Raw genomic sequence first — 22,023 nt, forward strand, 5'->3', positions numbered from 1 at the left:
TCTTAGAAAAAGGCCTTTTTATATAAAAATTACAAGGAGGTGAGAGACCCTCGTATTCTACTTCCACAGCTTGTGAGGGGATATCAGGATATGTGTTTCATCAGGTACTGCTGCTTGGAACTCCAGTCACTTGGTTGATCAAGTGCTTAAAGCTCTGATCCTTTTTACAACACAAAAATTGCCCTACCCAACTGTAAGAATCTGTGACACCAATCTTGTACCATTGTTCTTTTTTCTTGAAATCCATGCCCTCTTTTTTGTTATCCTATTCAGTCATTACAAGGCCTTCAACCTGACCATGATGTCATTGGTTTCTTTCCCTGAAAAGGGGCAAATGATCTCAAATCAAGTCAACTTTCCAACTATTTTTTCTGCTGCAAATAACTTGACAATATCATACCCGTGGTACTTCTTTTTCCTTTACTTATTTCAAGAACAGTTCTACATGTTTGTGAGACTTGACAAAGCACTCATGCATTTAGATACTTGATTTTAGAAAGCCCTTTTTGTCCCTAGTATATAAGCATATAACAATGTTACTTCTGTTGCTTTGGTCCTTCCATCAGACCTTCCTGCCAAGGATTTGTCATGACAATTCAAGCTTCATAGAATTTGGGAGAAGATAATCTCTGGTGATTAGGGATGGGGGGCGGGTTCCCGCCCTGCCCCTAATAGGACGAGGTTTAAATTTAATAAACAGATTTGAAACGGGTATGAGATTTTTTTTTTAAACCCGGGGTGAATTCGGGTATTGCCCATCCCGTCCCGATTATATATAAAATTAATTTTAAAATTAAATTAAATTTAAAAATTTTGTTTTACTATTTTTAATATATAAATAATAATAATAATTTTTTTTAATAAAATAAGTTATAAAAATATAATAATTTTATTATCTATAAAATATATTTATTTTAATGTAATTAAAAAATTTTAAAGTAATTTAAAAAAAAAAAACTAAATGGGGCAAGCAGAGACGGGTACCCACCCCACACCTCGTTTAATTTTTTAAACGGGATGAAGATGAGAATTGTTTTTAATAAATGGGGCGGGGTTGGGATGTGGGTGACCTATCTCGAACCCGCCCCATTGTCATTCCTACCGATGAGCATGACAAGATTCATAAGAAATATCCAATGTAGAATGCCCTTTCCAGGATTTTTTTTTTCTTATCTTTTCATAATATACTACCCCGGGTTACTGTTTAAACTTGGAAAATAACTACCATATGATCATATATAACTGTAATTTACAATACCGAGTTTAACACAAAATATACAAGAAATAAGATAAGATAACCGTATATGTTATGAATTTGATTAATAATGGGATAAAATATGTTATTTGATCTTCATTTTATATTTTTTATATATGGAATGTGTTAATTTAAATTAAGATGTAAAACATACATATTTTATGCTCATTGTTTTTTTCATTTGTTTATTCACTTATTTTACAAAACAAACAAATTTTGATTAATAATCATTTTTCATTTTTCTATAATTGTTTTTTATGATTCAAAGTCACAATTTTGACCATTAACTAAAGAGATCTTGAGGCACATCCGTCTTCATATCTTTTATACAATACATAAAATAAATACAATTGAATATATTAAAAGGTAATAAAATAAAATTTAAATTTATTTATATTTAATATTATTTAAATAATTATAAAATATATGTTATTTTATTTAATAACTTCACATTAAATTCAATTAATCACACTACACACATAATTTTTTGTTGTTTGCTCTATCGAGAAAAGTTTTACACGAAGAAAGAATTAAATATTTTAATTTAAAGATTTTCTATTTTAAAATTTTTCATTATTTAGTAGAATATAGAATGAAAAGGTGGGGTGAGGCATTTCTTGAAGAAAAGCATGAAATTAGAGTAATGAAAATCCAAATTCCCGGAGGTGGAGATTCAAAAACATGATTTTAGGGTTTCAGAGCTTCACTAATCTTACACAGTTCGTATTCTCCGCTTGAACACGCTTATATTCTCATTTTCCGCAAATTCCAAACCCTAAATCTGACGTTTTTTTGCTTGCAATCTAAAGTTTTTTCCCCGCGAAAAATGGTTTCTTGTTCAAGCATAGTAAAGTACCCATGTCTTTACTTGCTTGAATCAACACTTTCCTGAAAGGGCTTCTCTTACTTTCACCGTTTGTTTTGATGAGGAGTAGTTTCGGATGGTGGAATTGCCTTCAAAATTTTCTACTAGAGCTAGTTTTTTTTTTTTGTTTGGTTGAAACAAACAGAGGTTGAAGCCGCCATTTTTCTTGCAATGCACTTTTCTCAGGACAATTTTGCATGCGGAATGTTTCTCATCAACACAAACAGAGCCAATAGTTAAATTGACTGAGAATGTTGTAGTTTTGCAGTAACTCCTCGGAGTTTGAGAGCCAGAACGTTGGTTTATCTGAAAGCTAGAACAACAGGGTCTCAAAGACTCGTTTGCTATTCATCGGAGACCGGATCGTCATCAACTCTTACTAGCAAGAAAGTTAAGAAAGAGAGTAGTTCCATGAGTAGTAGGCCAAATACCAAAAAGGGTGTTATCGAGGTTGTTTAATGTCCCATTTACTAATACTATTGGCTTGATGTTCTTTACCATCTTCATGATTATTTGTTCATGCGTAGGAAAATGCATCCAGAACCCAAACGATTGAAATTCAGAGCATCAGGGATGATCCGGCTAAAGTCAAGGCAATGACGGTCCAAGAACTGACAACAACATTAAGGTAGTCTTTCTTTTGTATTTAATGGGAAAGTGTCAGCTTCACAGCATGCCATTCATTATTAGGTTTTTTATATTTAATATAGTTCCCTATTTTCAAGCAGTGCTTCCTTTAGGTTAAACGGGAAATCTAGGTTTGTTACATGTTCACTAATAGATTTTTCTTTATTGTGGAAATGTTTATAATTAAGATGGATCAATTTCCACTCACTACTTTATTCTCATTGGGAATGAAATAATGAATGCCAATTTATATTTATAGAAACATATCACATAGCCACATGCTTTGAATGGTCTATGAATAACGATATGACAATTTTTTTTTTGTCTGAATGATATGAAATAATATATGGCCCTAAATAGAGTTGCATGGCAAAATAGGATTCTGTAACTGATCCCTTGTATCTGGAACACACCTTCATTGAAGTAAGTGGATTTTGTATGCCTTGTGAATTACAGCATTAATTGTGAGATATTTCTACTTCTATATAGTAATATTCTTTTTCGGGACTCTTTGCAATTGTAGAGGATGAAGTCAGTCAAGTGCATGGTGATAGACTGATGGTCAAATGAAGGGTAATTTGCAGCAGTATGTTATTATTTTGTGTCTATTAATAGTTTTGTTTTTTCAGGAGTGTTGGAGTACCTGCCAAAGGCTGTAAACGAGATCTCGTGTTGGCATTGAAATCGTTCCTGGACAATAAAGCCTCTGGTATCTCATTCCACAAAGAAATCTAGGTTTTATGTCTTTGATGGTGCTTTATGATGCTCTGTCTGGTTTCAGAGATGGTGGAACTCTAAAGTTCCCAATTTTATCTTCTTTTACTCCATCTTCTCGGGAACCAAAAGATGCATATATGTTCCAAATTTTAAGAGTTTCTTTTATGCAGATGAAAGTTCTCGGGTAGAAGAACAGCTGGAATTTTGTAATGAAAATATTTCATCCAAGAGGAAGGCCAAGAATTTATCTGTTGAAGACCATGAGAAAAATGCCAACATTGTTTCAGATGCTTCTGGGCTTAAACAGAGTAAGAGAAGGGCAAAACAGTCTCCTGTTGAGGCTAAAATTGAGGTCAATACTGAAATCATCAATGAAAAAGAGAAGCCATCAATCAAAAATAAGGAGGCTTCAGGTACTCTGAAACATTCATCCAATGATGCTCGTGTGTCATCTGTATTTGTTTCTGCAAGTCTTGACTTTGTCACACAGTCTCACACACTCCTCACAGAGTTCACCATAGAAATATGCTTATGTTGTTAACTTGAGTTCAATTGGTTTGACTAAGAGGATGACACAGTATTGTGGTTGTTACGGCTAGGCAACAAGCTCTATCAGGGGGAGAGAAAAGCATCCTCGAGAAGTAGTATCGAACAGATTGCAGTTACTGAAAGAATTGATATATCTATGAACGAACCTGAACCATGGACTGTTCTTACCCACAAGAAGCCTCAAGAGGGCTGGATTCCATATAACCCCAGGACCATGAGGCCTCCTCCTCTTACAGGGGATACCAAGTTTGTAAAACTAATGTCTTGGAATGTTAATGGGTTAAGAGGCTTGCTGAAATCGAAGGGCTTCTCTGCACTGAAACTGGCACAAAGAGAAGATTTTGATGTTTTGTCTCTGCAAGAGACCAAACTGCAGGCAAGCATTTTTAACCATATTGCATGATTCATATTCCTAATTAGAACTTGAGTTGTTTGCTTTATTGTTGTTTAATTTAGTTGTTTATAATAGCTTCAGAATGAAATTGGATTGAAAGTGGACAAGATAATTTTTCCATAATTGAAGTAAACTAGTTTGGTTTCATTTCAGGGAGTGTTGCAAGTTATGAAGGAATGAGATCGACAATTAAATTGTATGGTGGATTTATGAATGATGATATATTTAGTGATTGTTAATTTGATGAAAAGACATTCTTCATTATATATTTCAACTTTTTGTTTATTTGCAATCTTCTGTTGGATTGTTTCTCGCATAATTTTTTTTTTTTTTTTTTGTTGATAAATAAAAACCAAATCCATTAAAAAATAAAAAAACGCCACAAGGATGCACCAAAGTAACACATGAATATTGTTTCTGGCATAGTACATTAGTAGAGAAATGAACTTGTTATTTCTTGGTTGCTGAAGGTTATCTTCCACCAAGAATGATTGACCAGATCATTGTTGAAGTACCATCCCTATTTTTCATTATGTTTAAATCATAATTATCTCAACCTTGAGAAATTAGGAGACTTACCCCTTTACCCTTGCTGCCTTCATGTATATTTTTTGAAACCTTTGCCTTTGTGAAGTGTCACTTTGGTTCTACATCTGGCTTTCTGCATCCTGAAGCCTGACTCACTATGGTTTCTCCTCTAACCTTAAACCTTGAGAGAAAGCCTAAGCCAAGATCAAGATAAAGCTTGCATCCTCCAACTTCTTAGCTCAGTTAGAAAACATTTACAAGATATAAATGTTGTTTACCTAGGTCAATATATTTGAGCTATTTATGATTCTTTGTTTTGCAAGTAGTAATTTAGTGTCATATAGTTGTTTGCCTATCATTACCTATTGGTCTTTTATAGCCATTTCTTTTTAGTTTAAATACACCTTTTAATCCTGGAACAGGAGAAGGATGTGGAAGCAATCAAACGGAGTCTCATAGAGGGCTATGAGAATAGTTTTTGGACATGTAGTGTTTCCAAACTTGGATATTCTGGTACTGCGATTATTTCACGGGTATGTTCATTCTTTTTCTCTAGGAGAAAGTCTATTTTATGGATGAAGAATGGTTGTTAAGTTTGTGTTATTCCATTTGTGGAAATGCAGTTTAATCATCTCTCCAGTCTTCCAGAATTAGAAATCATTGCGGCTTTTATATCAAGATACTAAAAAGTGCAGTTATTTCTTATGTCATTATCCTAAGCTGATTCCTCTGTTCTGAGCACTTTGGACCCTCCTAGCTTCTAAGAATATGTATTAATAATTGCCCACACAATTACTTCCATCATTATACCTCAACGCCTGAGGGGTGTAGATCTCTTCTTGACTCCAGAGAATGGAAAACCGAATTTTTTGATGTGGGAAGGTTATCACTTAAAAATCTCCTTTCTCTCGTGTTTTTGAGAGAATGAAAGAACATTTGAATGCCTAATATTCCCCATGTGCATGAGTTTCAACACTCTATAGTGTTTTGAATCTTGTTTGGATAAGATGATTTGTAATCAGTCGGTTGTAGTGGAGAGAAAGGTTTTTCAGGTGAAGTCTGAAGATTGCAATGGAGGAAAGTGGATTTCAATAACAGAGAGAAGCCGAGGTTTTGTGGTTTCTTTAGGTTTTGGAGAGGAGGAGACGGGTTGGTTAGTGGAGCAGTTAGAGAAAGCTGTGGATTTGGAGGCTTCTAGGGGTTTCGTTCGAAAAATGAGGGGCAAGACTAGGACTCATCTGATGGAGATATGCTTTAATAGCAGAGGGAGATATATGAAAATCACAGAATATGTTGCAAAGAGAAAACCTTTGGTCTTAGTTGTTCCAAGAGGTGTTAATGGCTGTGGGTGGGAAAATCTGAGGAAGGTGATTGTTTCAGTCCAAGAGTTCTCTGTTCAAGCTGAAAGAGATTCGAAGGAGAAGCAAAAAAAGCCTCAAGAGTGCAAAAGAATGTATAGAGGTGAGAGGTCCTATGCTGATGTGGTTGCAGAGAAAGGAACGAGGATTGGTGCAGAGATGCCAGTTGGAAAATGGGCAAGAGTTGTGGTTTGTGAAAGTAAAAGGAAAATACGAGACTGGTATGAGGTTGGAAAAATTATAGCGAGAAGAGTGGGGATAAAAGGAATGGTGTCTGTAACACCCATTTCTGCTTACAAAGGGTGTTTTTTTGTGGAATCTGCAAGGAAAGCTCAGTGGATTCAAGAACAAGGGAGCTTCACTGCGAGAGGAGAGGTTATTGCTCTGAGGAGATGGTCGCCAAAAGAGAATATAGTCGTTAATGGAAAATTTAAACGGGGGTGGTTGGAACTAAGAGGTCTCCCTTTCCACATGTGGGATGAGGTGCAGTTGAGACACATATTGCAGCAGTGGGGGAGGGTAACGAAGGTGGCGAGGAAATCTTTAAAGCTTGTTGATCTGACGAAGGTAACATTGTGGGTGGAGATGCTTCCATATGTAGTGCTTCCAGCGCTATTAGAGGTAGAAGATGGAGAGTGGACACACATGGTTGCAGTTACAGTCACCGGAGAAGATGACGGAGAAGATGACGGAGAAGACTCTATCAGGCCTGAGTCGAATCGCAGCAAGGACGAGCTGAGGTCAGCCGGGGGTTGCGTCTTTCAGAAGCCACAGAACGCTGAGGGGCTACGAGCTATTGACAGGACCTTTGAGAGCCATAGCTGGTTGCCTCGTCATCGTTCCCATTTTCGTTCTTCAGATTCAAAATCGGCTAAGGGGAGAAAGGAAAGGGAAGGTGGAGGCTGGGCCCAATGGCGGGAAGCAATATCGGGCCAACTCCAGACGCCCTTGAAGCCCGTTGTGAACGGGCCCAACTTGAGGCGCAAGATTTTGGGCCCCTAGCGGGTCCAGCCCATAAAGGATCCTCTAATGGCGGCCCAGGTGCATCTTCGTCTTCAAAGCTCCTAAGACCAGGGCTCACCGCAAAGAATAAAATGTCGGAAGCTCTTCTTCACGTGTCGGCAAAGCCGAAAGGATCTTCAGTCTCCGTAAGGCGCAGAGCAAGAAGTGGGCCGCCGAGTTTTGAGGAGGCGTCTTCTACCCCGAAGCGAAACTTAGAAGGAGGTGGCTCACTGGAGACAAATCGAGACGCTTCTCGGGGCAAATCTCACTCCAGAAAGAGCGATCTCTCCACTGGTTTTGAAACACCCAAAGATTCTACCGGCGAGGCAGAGGGAGAAGAGGGGATTTTGCAATGCGATTTGTTCAATGAGGTGCGTACCCCTTTCTCAGCTGTTTCTGAGCGAGATCTTCCTCTGTCTGGGGCTTTTGAGCCAAATCTTATTCCCGAAACCTCTGTCTCTTTGGTTCATCCTTCTCGCTGTCAGTCTTTCTCTTCGATTCCGTTGGAGTCAAGCTACGCCGTTCAGCGTGGTTCCGTTTCTATCTCTCCTGTGGTGTATAATAACCATCGTGGTGGTGCGTCCTGTTCGGAAGGTGTGGTGGTGCCCCTAGAAACCTCTAACCGTAAATTTAAAGACCAGCCTCTCCTTAGGGAAACTCTTAGCAACCCTGAGGTGCGTGGTGTCTCAGGTGAGGCCTCGTTCCCAGTGCTAGAACCTTCCACCCTCCATTTGGAAGGTTTTCAGGTTGAGGGGCTTACGCCTCGGAAGATGATCAAGGTTCAGTCGGTTCTGGAGAGTTTGAGGGTTAGAATTGTCAGGGATAATGGAAAAGGTATGGAAGGAGAGAACAAGAGTGCTTTTTCTGAGGACAAGGTTTATTCCAGAAGAAAGAAGAAAAAGGACTTTGGAACTGGAGGAGAGGATTAGTTCTGGGTGTGGGTTGTGTTAGGTTGTTTTTGTTTTCATGAAGATCTTAAGTTGGAATACAAGAGGTTTAGGATCTAGGAAGAAAAGGAGGACTGTGAGAAGGTTTTTAAGTACTCAAAACCCAGATGTGGTGATGCTTCAGGAAACAAAGCGTGAAATTTGGGATAGGAGGTTTGTGAGTAGTGTTTGGAAAGGTAAAAGTCTGGATTGGGTTGCTCTTCCTGCTTGTGGGGCGTCGGGGGGGATTGTGATATTGTGGGATTCAATTAAGTTCAAGTGTTCAGAGAAGGTGTTAGGATCTTTCTCTGTTACTGTAAAATTGAACTCTGATGAGGAAGGGTTTTTTTGGTTAACCTCAGTGTATGGCCCGAATAAGGCTGTGTGGAGGAAGGACTTTTGGATGGAGCTTCAAGACCTGCATGGTCTGACTTTCCCAAGGTGGTGCGTAGGAGGGGATTTTAATGTGATCAGGAGGTTATCTGAGAAGATGGGTGACTCTAGGTTAACAGCCAACATGAGGTGTTTTGACGAGTTTATAAGGAAAGTGGTTTGTTGGATCCCCCTCTTAGGAATGCGGCTTTTACATGGTCAAACATGCAAGTCGATCCTATTTGCAAGAGGTTAGATAGGTTTTTGTTCTCTTCTGAGTGGGATTCTTTTTTCTCTCAAGTATTCAAGAGGCCCTTCCTAGATGGACCTCTGACCATAGCCCAATTTGTTTGGAAACTAATCCTTTAAAATGGGGGCCGACTCCTTTAGGTTTGAGAATATGTGGTTGCTCCATCCTGAGTTTAAAGAGAAGTTTAGAGATTGGTGGCAAGAGTGTACAGTTGAAGGTTGGGAAGGTTACAAGTTTATGAGGAAATTAAAGTTTATTAAATCAAAGTTGAAAGAGTGGAATGTAGTGGTCTTTGGAGATTTAAGAGAGAGGAAAAAGCTCATTCTTACGGACTTAGGCAGAATTGATCGAATCGAACAAGAAGGGAATTTAAATCTTGATCTGGTTTCGGAAAGGACCTTAAGAAGGAAGGAGTTAGAGGATTTGTTATTGAAGGAAGAGGTACAATGGAGACAAAAATCTAGGGTTAAGTGGATTAAAGAAGGGGACTGCAACTCTAAGTTTTTCACAGAGTGGCCACTGGAAGAAGAAGCAGGAAGTTCATAAAGTCTCTGATTTCTGAGAGGGGGGAGACTTTAAATAACATTGAGATTATTTCTGAGGAGATTGTAAATTTCTTTGGGAATCTCTACTCCAAACCCGAAGGTGAATCTTGGAAGATTGAAGGGATTGATTGGGCCCCTATTTCTGAAGAGAGTGCAATTTGGTTGGATAGACCGTTTCTGAAGAGGAGGTTCGAATGGCAGTTTTCCAATTGAATAAGGAAAAGGCCCCTGGCCCTGATGGCTTTACTATAGCAGTTTATCAAGAGTGTTGGGATGTGATAAAAGAGGATCTTATGAGGGTGTTTTTTGAGTTCCACACTAAGGGGGTAATAAATCAAAGTACAAATGCGACATTCATTGCTATGGTGCCAAAGAGAAGCCAAACTTTTAAAATCTCAGATTATAGACTTATTAGTTTGGTTACAAGTTTATATAAGATAATTGCTAAGGTCTTATCAGGGCGTTTACGCAAAGTTCTTCATGAAACAATTTTGGCTCTCAAGGAGCCTTTGTGGAAGGGAGACAAATTTTGGATGCTGTATTGATAGCCAATGAAGTGGTGGATGAGAAAAGAAGGTCAGGGGAGGAAGGGGTTGTCTTCAAAATTGATTTTGAGAAGGCCTATGATCATGTGGATTGGGGCTTTTTAGATCATGTGCTTCAAAGGAAGGGGTTCAGCCAGAAATGGAGTTTTGGATGAGGGGCTGTTTATCTTCTTCTAGTTTTGCTATCCTAGTTAATGGGAATGCAAAGGGTTGGGTTAAGGCCTCTAGAGGTTTGAGACAGGGAGATCCTCTTTCTCCTTTCCTTTTTACTCTAGTAGCAGATGTTCTAAGTAGGTTGATGATTAGAGCTGAGGAAACTGGGTTAACTGAGGGATTCTTAGTGGGGAGGGATAGGACTAGAGTGTCCTTGTTACAGTTTGCTGATGATACCATATTTTTCTCTAAAGCCTCTTTGGACCTTCTTCAAAACCTTAAGATTATCCTTTTGGTTTTTGGGCAAGTATCTGGTTTAAAAATCAACTTAGAGAAAAGCTCCATTTCAGGTATTAACACTAGGCAGGAGGTGTTGTCTAGTTTGGCTTTGGTTTTGGAGTGCAGAGTATCAGAGTGGCCTTTGTCTTATTTAGGCCTCCCTTTGGGAGGGAACCCAAAGACAATAGGCTTTGGGATCCAGTGATTGAGAGAATTTCGAGGAGGCTGGATGGGTGGAAAAAGGCCTATTTGTCTTTGGGAGGGAGGATTACTTTAATTCAGTCTTGTCTGTCTCACATCCCTAGCTACTTCCTCTCCCTTTTTAAAATCCCTGTATCTATAGCTTCAAAGATTGAGAAGATGCAAAGGGATTTTCTTTGGTCTGGTGCCGGGGAAGGGAAGAAAGATCACCTAATCAGATGGGAGGTTGTTAGTAGACCAAAGGAGATGGGAGGTTTGGGCTTTGGGAAGACTTCTATGAGAAATATTGCCCTCTTAGGGTAATGGCTTTGGAGGTTCCCTAGAGAAAGGAGCGGTCTTTGGCATAAGGTTATTGCGAGTATATATGGGACACATCCTAATGGATGGGACGCCAACATGGTGGTTAGATGGTCTCACAGATGTCCTTGGAAGGCTATTGCTCAAGTTTTCCAGGAGTTCTCCCCTTTTGTCCGCCTAGTGGTGGGCAATGGGGAGAGAATTCGGTTTTGGGAAGATCTTTGGTGGGGAAACCAAACTTTGTGTTCTCAATTTGTTGATCTCTACAGAGTTATTTCTGTGAAAAACCTCACTATTTCAAATGTTCTTGGCAATTCCTTACCATTGTCTTGGAATTTTAACTTTCGCCGCAATCTAACGGATTCAGAAATTGATCTCCTTCAGAGATTAATGTCCTCCCTAAATTCTGTGCTTCTTTCCCCTTCTTCATCAGACTCAAGAGCGTGGTCTTTGTCTTCGTCAGGCTCGTTTTCAGTGAAATCTTTTTTCTATGCCTTGTCAAGAGTTTCAAGTCCTTTAATGTTCCTTCCGGCCAAGTTTTTATGGAGCTCAAAAGTCCCTTCAAAGGTTAAGGCTCTCGCTTGGTTAGTAGCTCATGGGAAGGTAAACACTAATGACAAGTTGCAATTGAGAAGACCCTACAAAGCCCTTTGTCCTCAATGGTGCATTCTTTGCAAAGGAAATGGAGAGTCGGTTGATCACCTTTCCTTCATTGTCCCATTACCATTGGACTTTGGCACAGGTTGTTCAATCTAGTAGGTATGATTTGGGTCCCTCCAAGGAGCCTTGAAGACATGTTGGTTATTTCTTTTAAAGGCTTGGGGAAATCATTAAGAGGCAAGACACTTTGGCAGATTGCTTGCCTTACTTTGATTTGGATGGTGTGGCAAGAAAGAAACAACAGGATCTTTGAGGATAAAGGGAGAACGGAAGAGACGATTTGGGATTTGATCCGGTTTTATTCTTCTCTTTGGGCTTCTTGTACTGAAGCCTTTAGAGGAGTTCCTCTAAGCATTCTACAACTCAATTGGATTGGGGTTTGCGTTTCAAGAGTTTGAAGATTGTTGGAGTTTCTTTTGTTTTTAGGTTTCTATTGTTGGGTGTTTTCTTTGGTATTTGTGTAGGAAGGACCTCTCATCCTTCCCTTGGTTTTTTTCTTTCTTTTGTCTCTTTTTCCCTCATGTATTTGTTCTTTTATTAATATAATCTTCTTTGTTTCTGATAAAAAAAAAATAATAATAATAATAATTGCCCACACAATTCATATATTTGATCAACAGCTAAACTTGCTTATTTGATGAAAATGCCATGCTGAGCTTTCAGTAGCTAAGCTTCAAGTGGTTTTGAATGGCAAAAACTCTGGGCTGTTCTTGCAATAACAACATAAAAAATTGTGTGGGAGGAGGGTATCAACGTTACAATTTTGCATGTTAATGAATTATAGATTTGAGGATACTTCAGGAATATTTGGGATAACACACCAGTGACTGATTTATCAAGATCCTGAATTATGGGTTTAAATCTGGTAAGTTAGACCCACAATCTCAAGTTGTCAATACATTATAATTTCTGTCCATGTTTTCTTCTTGCAACTATTTGGGTAGATGAAATGGAATTTGAATTGCATTTTCTATGTGTTATAAATTCCAGATCTCAGATTGAAGCATGATTTAGATCTCTTCAGGCTAATCTCTTAAACTTACATTTCTTATATTCTAACTGGTTTCTACTTGTGAGTTTTCAAGTTCACTTAGGGTGCATCTAGTTCACCAGCCCTAACTTAGGAATCTAAATTATATTTTGTGAAATGAATCCCTGGAATTTAGGATTTAAATTTCAAAATTCTTGTCAATGTTTATTTTCATTTTAGTGTTTGGTTATCTTGGGAACTACTTGGGAATTAATATAGATTTACATAATAAACCCCAAGTCAGATTTGTAAAAAATGGATTTAATTATTGTTGAAATTTGGCATTCAAAGTTAGGGTTTTTTAATTTAGGAAAGTATGTTAGGAATAAAAAAGGAGAGATCATTTAGATGATTCTGTTTCCTAATTTTAGGAGAGAATCAAGCTAGATTGATTTTTTCTTATTCAGTTATTTGTGTATATATATGTGTATGGTGTGTACCTATCATTAATCAATAAAGGAATTCAGAAATTCTTCATGGTATCAGAGCCAGGTTTCTGAAACCCTAATCCCTTCTGGCCACCTCGTATTCAGGCCATCATTCATTCCGGCCAAATCTCTCTGGCCATCTCTCAATACCGACCATCTCTCATTCCGGTCATTAGTCCCTGTTCTCAGAGCCAAGGGAGAAAACGCTTTCCGATCAGTCGAATCGTCGTCAGAAAAACATTCACCGCCGGCGAACTTTTCCGGCGAACTTTTCCGGCGACGGTTTTTTTCACACCGCAAGGAGCGTCTGGAGGAGATCTACAACTTTTCCCAAAACACCGGAGCCAGAAAACCATCCACGCGCCGCCCACGCGCGTTTTTCCGGCCGGCGACTGCATCTCACGCGCCGGCGCGTGAGGGCGCGTGAGCCACTTTCCGGCGACGCGCTTCCTACTCCAAGCTCGCCTGACGCCGACCAGCCACCCTACGTACCTGTTTCTGCCATCCAAGCCCTGCAAGTGCCTCTTTTGGGGTCTTTTTGCCTCCGCGAGCCCTCCGATCAGTTTTTCCGACGTCCTCCGGCTATTTTTCCTCAACTCCAATCCCTGCACGTGCCTTGGGAAGTGTTCTTCTACCTTTCCGGTCCATGACAAAATACGGAATGGCATCATCACAAGTATCCAGCGTCACGTCACCAGAATTAGGAGGCAGATCTGAAATTCCAAACCTTGGTGGCAGTGATTCCTCTCCTATTCTCATCACAGGACACAAATTAAATGGCCATAACTATTTACAGTGGTCACAATCTGTGTTGCTGTTCATTTGCGGTAAAGGAAAGGATGAGTACCTCACTGGAGAAGCAGCCATGCCGAAACTACAGAACCGGGTTTCAGGAAGTGGAAGATTGAAAACAGCATGATCATGTCATGGCTTATCAATTCCATGAACAATGACATAGGTGAAAATTTCTTGCTGTTTAGGACTGCAAAGGACATATGGGATGCAGCCAAAGAAACTTACTCAAGTTCTGAAAATATTTCAGAACTTTTTCAGGTTGAATCAGCCCTACATGACTTCCGCCAAGGAGAGCAGACAGTTACTCAGTATTACAACACACTCACAAGGTATTGGCAGCACCTTGACTTATTCGAGACTCACTCATGGAAATGTCCTGATGATGCCGCAACATACAGGAAAATTGTGGAACAAAAGAGACTGTTCAAGTTTTTCCTAGGACTAAACAGGGAATTGGATGATGTTAGAGGCCGAATCATGGGCATTAAACCCCTGCCAAGCCTTAGGGAGGCTTTTTCAGAGGTTAGACGTGAAGAAAGTAGAAAGAAAGTGATGATGGGATCCAAAGAGCAACCTGCCCCAACATTGGATGCCTCTGCCCTTGCTGCTCGGTCATTTAATAGTAGTGGTGGAGATCGTCAGAAACGGGATAGGCCTTGGTGTGATTATTGTAAGAAACCAGGCCATTATAAGGAGACTTGCTGGAAGCTTCATGGCAAACCGGCTGATTGGAAACCAAAGCCACGGTCTGACAGAGATGGCAGAGCACACGTGGCTGCCAACTCTGAGAGCACATCTGTTCCCGAGCCGAGTCCATTCAACAAAGAGCAGATGGAGATGCTACAGAAACTATTAAGCCAAGTTGGCAGTGGCAGTACTACCGGTGTAGCCTTCACTGCTAATCGAGGAGGAATGAAGTCATGGATAGTGGACACAGGTGCTTCTGATCACATGACAGGAGATGCTACCATTCTTCAAAATTACAAGCCAAGTAATGGTCATTCATCCGTCCATATTGCTGATGGTTCAAAGTCAAAAATTGCCGGGACAGGTTCTATAAAACTTACTAAAGACTTATATCTTGACTCTGTTCTCCATGTTCCAAACTTGGATTGTAATCTTTTGTCCATTAGCAAATTGGCCCGTGATCTCCAATGTGTTACTAAATTTTATCCAAACTTGTGTGTTTTTCAGGACTTGAAGTCGGGGAAGATGATTGGCAGTGCTGAACTGTGTTCCGGGCTCTACCTCCTCTCATGTGGCCAATTCTCAAACCAAGTCTCTCAAGCAAGTTGCGTACAGTCTCAGAGTATGTTAGAGTCTTTCAATTCTGTGTCAAATTCTAAGGTCAATAAAGATAGTGAGATTATAATGTTACACTATCGCCTTGGTCATCCTAGCTTTGTTTACCTTGCAAAATTGTTTCCCAAATTATTTATCAATAAAAATCCAGCATCGTATCACTGTGAAATTTGTCAGTTTGCAAAGCATACTCGAACAGTCTATCCTCAAATCCCATACAAACCTTCGACTGTTTTCTCTCTAGTACATAGTGATGTGTGGGGTCCCTCCCGGATAAAAAATATTTCTGGCACTCGATGGTTTGTGACATTCGTTGATGATCATACACGGGTAACATGGGTTTTCCTTATGAAAGAAAAGTCAGAGGTCGGGCACATTTTTCAAACCTTCCATCTTATGGTTCAAAATCAATTCAATTCCAAAATTCAAGTCCTCAAGTCAGATAATGCAAAGGAATATTTTACTAGTAGTCTCAGTACTTATCTTCAAAATCACGGCATTATCCACATAAGTTCTTGCGTTGACACCCCACAACAAAATGGGGTGGCTGAACGCAAGAATAGACATCTCTTGGAGGTTGCCCGGTGCCTTATGTTTTCCTCTAATGTTCCAAACTATTTCTGGGGGGAAGCTATTCTCACAGCTACTTATTTGATTAACCGGATGCCATCCAGAGTGCTTAACTTTCAATCCCCACGTCAACTTTTCTTAAAACAATTTCCTCACACCCGTGCAGCCTCTTCTGATTTACCACTCAAAGTATTTGGTTGCACGGCATTCGTTCATGTGTATCCTCAAAATCGTAGCAAATTTGCTCCTCGAGCCAATAAGTGCATTTTCCTAGGGTATTCTCCAACCCAAAAAGGGTACAAATGCTATTCTCCAACCAACAAAAGATTTTACACCACCATGGACGTCTCTTTCTTTGAACATGTCTTCTTCTATCCCAAATCTCATGTTCAGGGGGAGAGCATGAATGAACATCAAGTTTGGGAGTCTCTTCTTGAGGGTGTACCTTCTTTTCACTCAGAGTCACCAAATCCTTTCCAATTCGCGCCCACTGAGTTGTCCACACCCATACCGTCATCAGTCCAGCCATCTCCTGTGACCATCCAGTCTCCCATGCCTATTCAACCTATAGCCCCACAACTTGCTAATGAGAACTTACAAGTTTACATCAGGAGGAGGAAAAGACAGGAATTAGAGCACGGATCACAGTCAACATATGGCCAATATATTGACTCCAATTCAAGTCTTCCTGAAGAGAACATAGGTGAGGATAGGGCTGGAGAGGTGTTAATTCCCAGCATTGATGATTCTACTCTGCCGATTGCATTGAGGAAGGGTGTTAGGAGATGTACAGATCATCCAATTGGGAATTATGTTACATATGCAGGGCTATCACCATCTTACAGAGCATTTGCTACTTCTCTTGATGATACTCAGGTTCCCAACACAATACAAGAGGCATTAAAAATTTCAGAATGGAAGAAGGCAGTACAAGATGAGATTGATGCACTTGAGAAGAATGGGACGTGGACTATCACAGATTTGCCGGTTGGGAAGAGGCCCGTGGGGTGCAAGTGGATTTTCACCATAAAATACAAAGCAGATGGATCAGTCGAGAGATTCAAGGCTCGTTTGGTAGCTAGAGGGTTTACACAATCCTATGGGATAGACTATCAGGAGACTTTTGCTCCTGTTGCAAAACTGAACACTATCAGGATTCTTCTCTCATTGGCTGTCAATCAAGATTGGTGCTTGCAACAACTGGACATAAAAAATGCGTTTCTAAATGGTGACCTAGAAGAGGAAGTCTACATGGAAATACCACCTGGTTTCGAAGGAAGTATGGCAAAGAATCAGGTTTGCAAACTCCAAAAATCCTTGTACGGCCTTAAACAATCTCCCCGAGCCTGGTTTGATAGATTCACAAAAGCAGTCCTGAAGCTGGGCTACAAACAAGGTCAGGCTGATCATACTCTATTTGTCAAGAAGTCTCATGCCGGGAAAATGGCCATATTGATAGTCTATGTTGATGATATTATTCTATCTGGGAATGATATGGAGGAATTACAGAATTTGAAGAAGTATTTGTCAGAGGAGTTTGAAGTTAAAGACCTTGGAAATTTGAAATATTTCCTTGGTATGGAAGTGGCTAGATCAAGGAAGGGAATTGTAGTCTCTCAAAGAAAATACATACTCGATCTTCTTAAGGAGACCGGTATGCTTGGATGCAAACCAATTGATACTCCTATGGATAGTCAGAAGAAACTTGGTATCGAGAAAGAAAGTACACCGGTAGACAGGGGAGATATCAGCGGCTCGTCGGGCGCTTGATTTATCTCTCACACACTCGGCCAGATATTGGCTTTGCAGTGAGTACTGTAAGTCAATTCATGCACAGCCCCACTGAGGAACACATGGAAGCAGTCTACAAGATTCTTAGATATTTAAAAATGACACCAGGGAAAGGTCTATTCTTCAGAAAGACAGAGAACCGTGACACTGAAGTATACTCAGATGCGGATTGGGCAGGAAACATCATTGACAGGCGGTCCACTTCTGGATATTGTTCTTTTGTCTGGGGAAATCTTGTTACCTGGAGGAGTAAGAAGCAATCAGTTGTAGCCAGAAGTAGTGCAGAAGCTGAGTACAGAGCTCTTGCACAGGGAATCTGTGAAGGGATTTGGATAAAAAGGGTTCTTAGTGAACTGGGGCAAACGAGTTCATCTCCAATTCTGATGATGTGTGATAATCAGGCAGCTATAAGCATAGCAAAGAACCCCGTGCATCATGACAGGACCAAGCACGTTGAGATTGACAGACACTTCATCACAGAGAAGGTGACTAGTGAGACGGTTAGATTGAACTATGTTCCTACCAAGCACCAAACCGCAGACATCCTCACCAAAGCTTTACCTAGGCCTAACTTTGAAGACTTAACTTGCAAGCTGGGATTATATGATATATATTCTCCAGCTTGAGGGGGAGTGTTGAAATTTGGCATTCAAAGTTAGGGTTTTTTAATTTAGGAAAGTATGTTAGGAATAAAAAAGGAGAGATCATTTAGATGATTCTGTTTCCTAATTTTAGGAGAGAATCAAGCTAGATTGATTTTTTCTTATTCAGTTATTTGTGTATATATATGTGTATGGTGTGTACCTATCATTAATCAATAAAGGAATTCAGAAATTCTTCAATTATAAATAAGGAAAAACATGTAAATAAGTTGTCCATGTGCCTTTGTCTTCATTCCCTAGAAATGGGGGTAAAAAGAAAATACCAAGTCTTCCATGGGTATGGGATTTTCTCAAATCTGAAGAAATATTGGAAGCAATTAAAACTTTTAAAGTTTCATGCAACTAAACATGGTAATCTTATACTTGGATATAAGATATCCATTCCCTAGTGAAGATACCTATGAATGAAATGAATCATTATTGTTAGCCTTATCTCTCCTAGACATCCCACTTGACCATCTCAACATTCTCATCTTGATTAATTTTGTTTTATGCATAGTTCGTAGTTTACCCTGCTTTTTATTCTATGAACCATAGCAGGATTTGTGGCCTTTTTATATTTAAAAAAAATAGTAAGTTCACTTGACTGTAATTTTACTTATCAAAAAAAGAAAAAAAAATGACTGTAATTTGAAGACACAGGTGTACGGCTCAAAGGTGCAAAATGCAGAAGAAAAAAAAAATTGAAGTGTATTAGTGATGTACAATTATTTTACGATGCATCACACACACTCCATGCATTTATTATGCACTTTTAATGCAGGTAATGTCTCTTGTTATCATCTGAAAATTGAAAAAGAAAACAGCATACAGGCAGAGCAACGATAATGTCCCTAGGTGGGTGGGAAGTGTAGAGTAGGGTGGTAATGAAAACTAAGTTGAGGTTTGGGCAAGGCATAAGGAAGACACTTTAGTCTTGTTTTTCAGGGGGTGCAAAGTTAGTGAAATCTACTTTTGCTGATTTCCATACTTCCTAACTATCATAATTTGCTGCCTGGTAATTAGATGCATTGGCATGCTTTTTTCCTTTTTGGTATCTGGTCTTTTAAGTTGCTGATAATCTCATCACTTAATCTACCAGATAAAGCCACTTTCAGTCAGATATGGTCTAGGCATATCAGATCACGATAGTGAAGGACGGCTCCTGACAGCAGAGTTTGAATCTTTTTATTTGTTAGGTGGATATGTTCCTAATTCTGGAGATGGTTTGAAAAGACTGGTAATTGACCTTGCACATCTTGTATTAGGCTATTTGTTCTTCAGAGAAATGTGTATATATATTGTTGCATTTTTTAAATTTATTTATTTTTTGTTACAATAAAACATTCTTAGACTGATGCCTCCTTTTTATCCTAGTCATATAGGGTTACACAATGGGATTCAGCTCTTGGAAGTTATATGAAAGTGAGTGTTCTTTTGTTGGTTTTCTTATCGTTTTGTATATTGTCTGTGGGGTGTTTCCCTTTGCATATCTTATTTTTTGTATTTCCCATGTTGGAGCATTTTCTTGGTGATTTGTTCTGTTTTTGTTTACAAGCTGCAGAATTGTTCGTTATCTATGTTGGATGTCTGACCAACCCCTTTAAAGAAGAAAGATCTCTCTAATTCTTTATTAAAATTGTGATAACATTATTCTTAAATATAGTAGTCAATACTCAGCTCCTTTGGTTGGGTGCTAATGCTTATTTCTGCTTCCTGTGCTTCATACAGGAGCTCGAAAAGTCAAAACCTGTCATTTTGACTGGTGATCTAAACTGTGCTCATCAAGAGATAGACATTCATGATCCTGCTGTAAGTGACCAAGATTCTGATATAATAATTCTTGTATATTCTCTTACGGTTTCCCGTCCAAGCATATCCTAAGCAATCAATTGGCTATCTGCTTGGATGTTGCAAGTTTTCTTGCTTTCTGATCGGAACAGAGTTAAAAACAGTGTTCAGTTTTGTACATTTCTTGGAATTTATTTTCATCTTTGAGTTTGTGTTCACTTTTTCACCTTAATATTTTCATATTCTCTAAATTGTTCATCTATCCATAGGGAAATAGAAAAAGTGCTGGGTTTACTGATGAAGAAAGACAATCATTTGAGAAGAATTTCTTATCTAAGGGTTTTGTGGATAGCTTTAGAAAGCAACACCCTGGTGTTGTTGGCTATACTTACTGGGGTTATAGGAATGGCTGCCGCAAATCTAATAAAGGTATTCTACAATCTTTGTTGCTCTATTTTGTTTGTAATGTTGTTCCTGTATTGCTTGATAAACCAGATTGCATTTCTTAGGGCCGTTTTTAGTTTACAGAAGGTAGGGAATGGGAATAGAAAACCTTGGGTTATGAATTCTAGGAATTAATTTTCTAGGAACTAGTTATCCACTTATCCCCATTCTATTGTTGGGAAAAGTTGGGATCTGAGTACAAAACTGTTTTTAATCATCTATGTTTAGTTCGTATATGAATTAAGTTTTGATCAACTTTTAATTGAAAATTAATAATGTCTCGTTGGATCTAAATACAATTTTAATGTAATATTTTGTTTATCATCACACAACACTACATATATGCCTATATTCATTATATCAGAAAATTAATTTTACATATATTGATTCTTAACTTTTGATTTTTGTCAAGATTGCATTTTCATGAACATTTGGTTTCAACACCGCCTAATGTTATCTGAAGGCATCTAAAATGGGATTAACACCATTTGATATGTTGTTATTTCTGTGTTCCCTTATTCAGTCATATTGAATTGTAAAAACAGGGTGGCGGCTGGACTACTTCCTTGTCTCAGAATCCATAGCTGACAAGGTTCATGACTCATACATCCTCCCTGACATTGGTGGAAGTGATCATTGTCCAATTGGCCTCGTTCTCAAGCTCTAGTTTTAGTTTTGCAAACAGCAGCTTGTCCAATTGCTGATGGCGATTTGGATTGGATATTTTGGTGATCAGCACAAAATCACACCTTGGGAACAGATCTTCATGGTGATGAGGGTAAAAACACAGAAGTCAGATTTTAATGGAAGACTCTTATTTACGGTTTTGGCATCAATTTTTAATTTTTCCCTGGAAATCATTGAAACTTGTGTATGGGAGAAATTAGGAGGAAATTTTGTTGAAATTTACCTGGTCTCAAAGACCACAAGATTTAGCTATGGTAATAATCGCTGATCATATTTGGGACTGGCCTCTGTAGCCACTATTGTTTTTTGAGCCTTGCCATGTAGTGGAAGTTGTAAGGTTAGTAGGGTACTAGGGTGGAGGTTTTTGGTGGTTGTAGCAGTTTCTGTCACTTGTTTCCTTCTAAAAATGCAACCGTAAAGATGAAGTTTTGGGTCAAAATGGCCCATGTATTAAAAAAAAAAAAAATTTACATCTGACCACTTTTATGAAATTTATATTCAAACTAGCTTTTTTGATGTCACGTGCTATAGCAATATATTTTTTTTCAAAATTTTAATAAAAGCCTTAATTGACAATTGAGGTTTTATTTTTAAACTAAAACTTCAATTGTCAACTAAGATTTTATTTTTTATTTTTACTTTAAAATTTAATTAAAAACTATTAAATTATAATTTATTATTGAAATTAGAAATACATATTTAATAATAAATTATTTATATTTAAGTTTAAAAATCTAGTTTTATTTCAACAAATATAAATGGATAGATAGAAGATATTATAAATGAATATTTTATTTATTAATAATATTAAAATAATAAATTTATATAATATATAAATAAGATATATAATTGTATAATTTATTAATTTAATATATATAATTTGTTGTTTTTTTTAAGATATTGGTTTATTTGTATTATGTCAAATTTATCCATAGTTTCTTTCCTTGTTGAGGCATATGAGGTTATATATGTATTTTTTTCACTATATAAATATTTAGTGGGTATTTTTTTATGACTTTGA

At 38.4% G+C, this 22,023-nt stretch overlaps 1 protein-coding gene across 3 annotated transcripts; it reads left to right on the forward strand.

The window, feature by feature from the left end:
* The first annotated feature begins 1,866 nt into the window (after positions 1-1,866).
* LOC117920448 (DNA-(apurinic or apyrimidinic site) lyase, chloroplastic) lies at positions 1,867-21,479 on the forward strand. Of its 3 annotated transcripts, none has more exons than XM_034837985.1 (12): positions 1,867-1,974; positions 2,381-2,570; positions 2,648-2,748; positions 3,377-3,456; positions 3,635-3,877; positions 4,064-4,389; positions 5,358-5,468; positions 19,183-19,320; positions 19,458-19,505; positions 19,812-19,892; positions 20,141-20,300; positions 20,861-21,479. In XM_034837985.1, the coding sequence occupies exons 1-12, from the start codon at positions 1,937-1,939 to the stop codon at positions 20,980-20,982; spliced, it is 1,638 nt and encodes a 545-aa protein (XP_034693876.1). In that variant the 5' UTR covers positions 1,867-1,936; the 3' UTR covers positions 20,983-21,479. The 3 variants fall into 3 exon arrangements, with proteins under 3 accessions (XP_034693876.1, XP_034693877.1, XP_034693878.1); XM_034837987.1 differs by having other exon boundaries at positions 1,893-1,974; positions 2,389-2,570; positions 20,861-21,351; XM_034837986.1 differs by lacking the exon at positions 5,358-5,468.
* Positions 21,480-22,023: the final 544 nt, after the last annotated feature.

This window comes from Vitis riparia, chromosome 8 (assembly GCF_004353265.1).
Source record: "Vitis riparia cultivar Riparia Gloire de Montpellier isolate 1030 chromosome 8, EGFV_Vit.rip_1.0, whole genome shotgun sequence".
Taxonomy (NCBI): Eukaryota; Viridiplantae; Streptophyta; class Magnoliopsida; order Vitales; family Vitaceae; genus Vitis; species Vitis riparia.

What these genes read in the sequence shown, in the direction of transcription:
- LOC117920448 (XM_034837985.1), top strand. Translation starts at nt 1,937, where the DNA reads ATGATTTTAGGGTTTCAGAGCTTCACTAATCTTACACA. An exon ending in AGCTTCACTAATCTTACACA is followed by an intron (nt 1,975 to 2,380) that starts GTTCGTATTCTC and finishes AGAATGTTGTAG; the next exon opens with TTTTGCAGTAACTCCTCGGA. An exon ending in CCAAAAAGGGTGTTATCGAG is followed by an intron (nt 2,571 to 2,647) that starts GTTGTTTAATGT and finishes GTTCATGCGTAG; the next exon opens with GAAAATGCATCCAGAACCCA.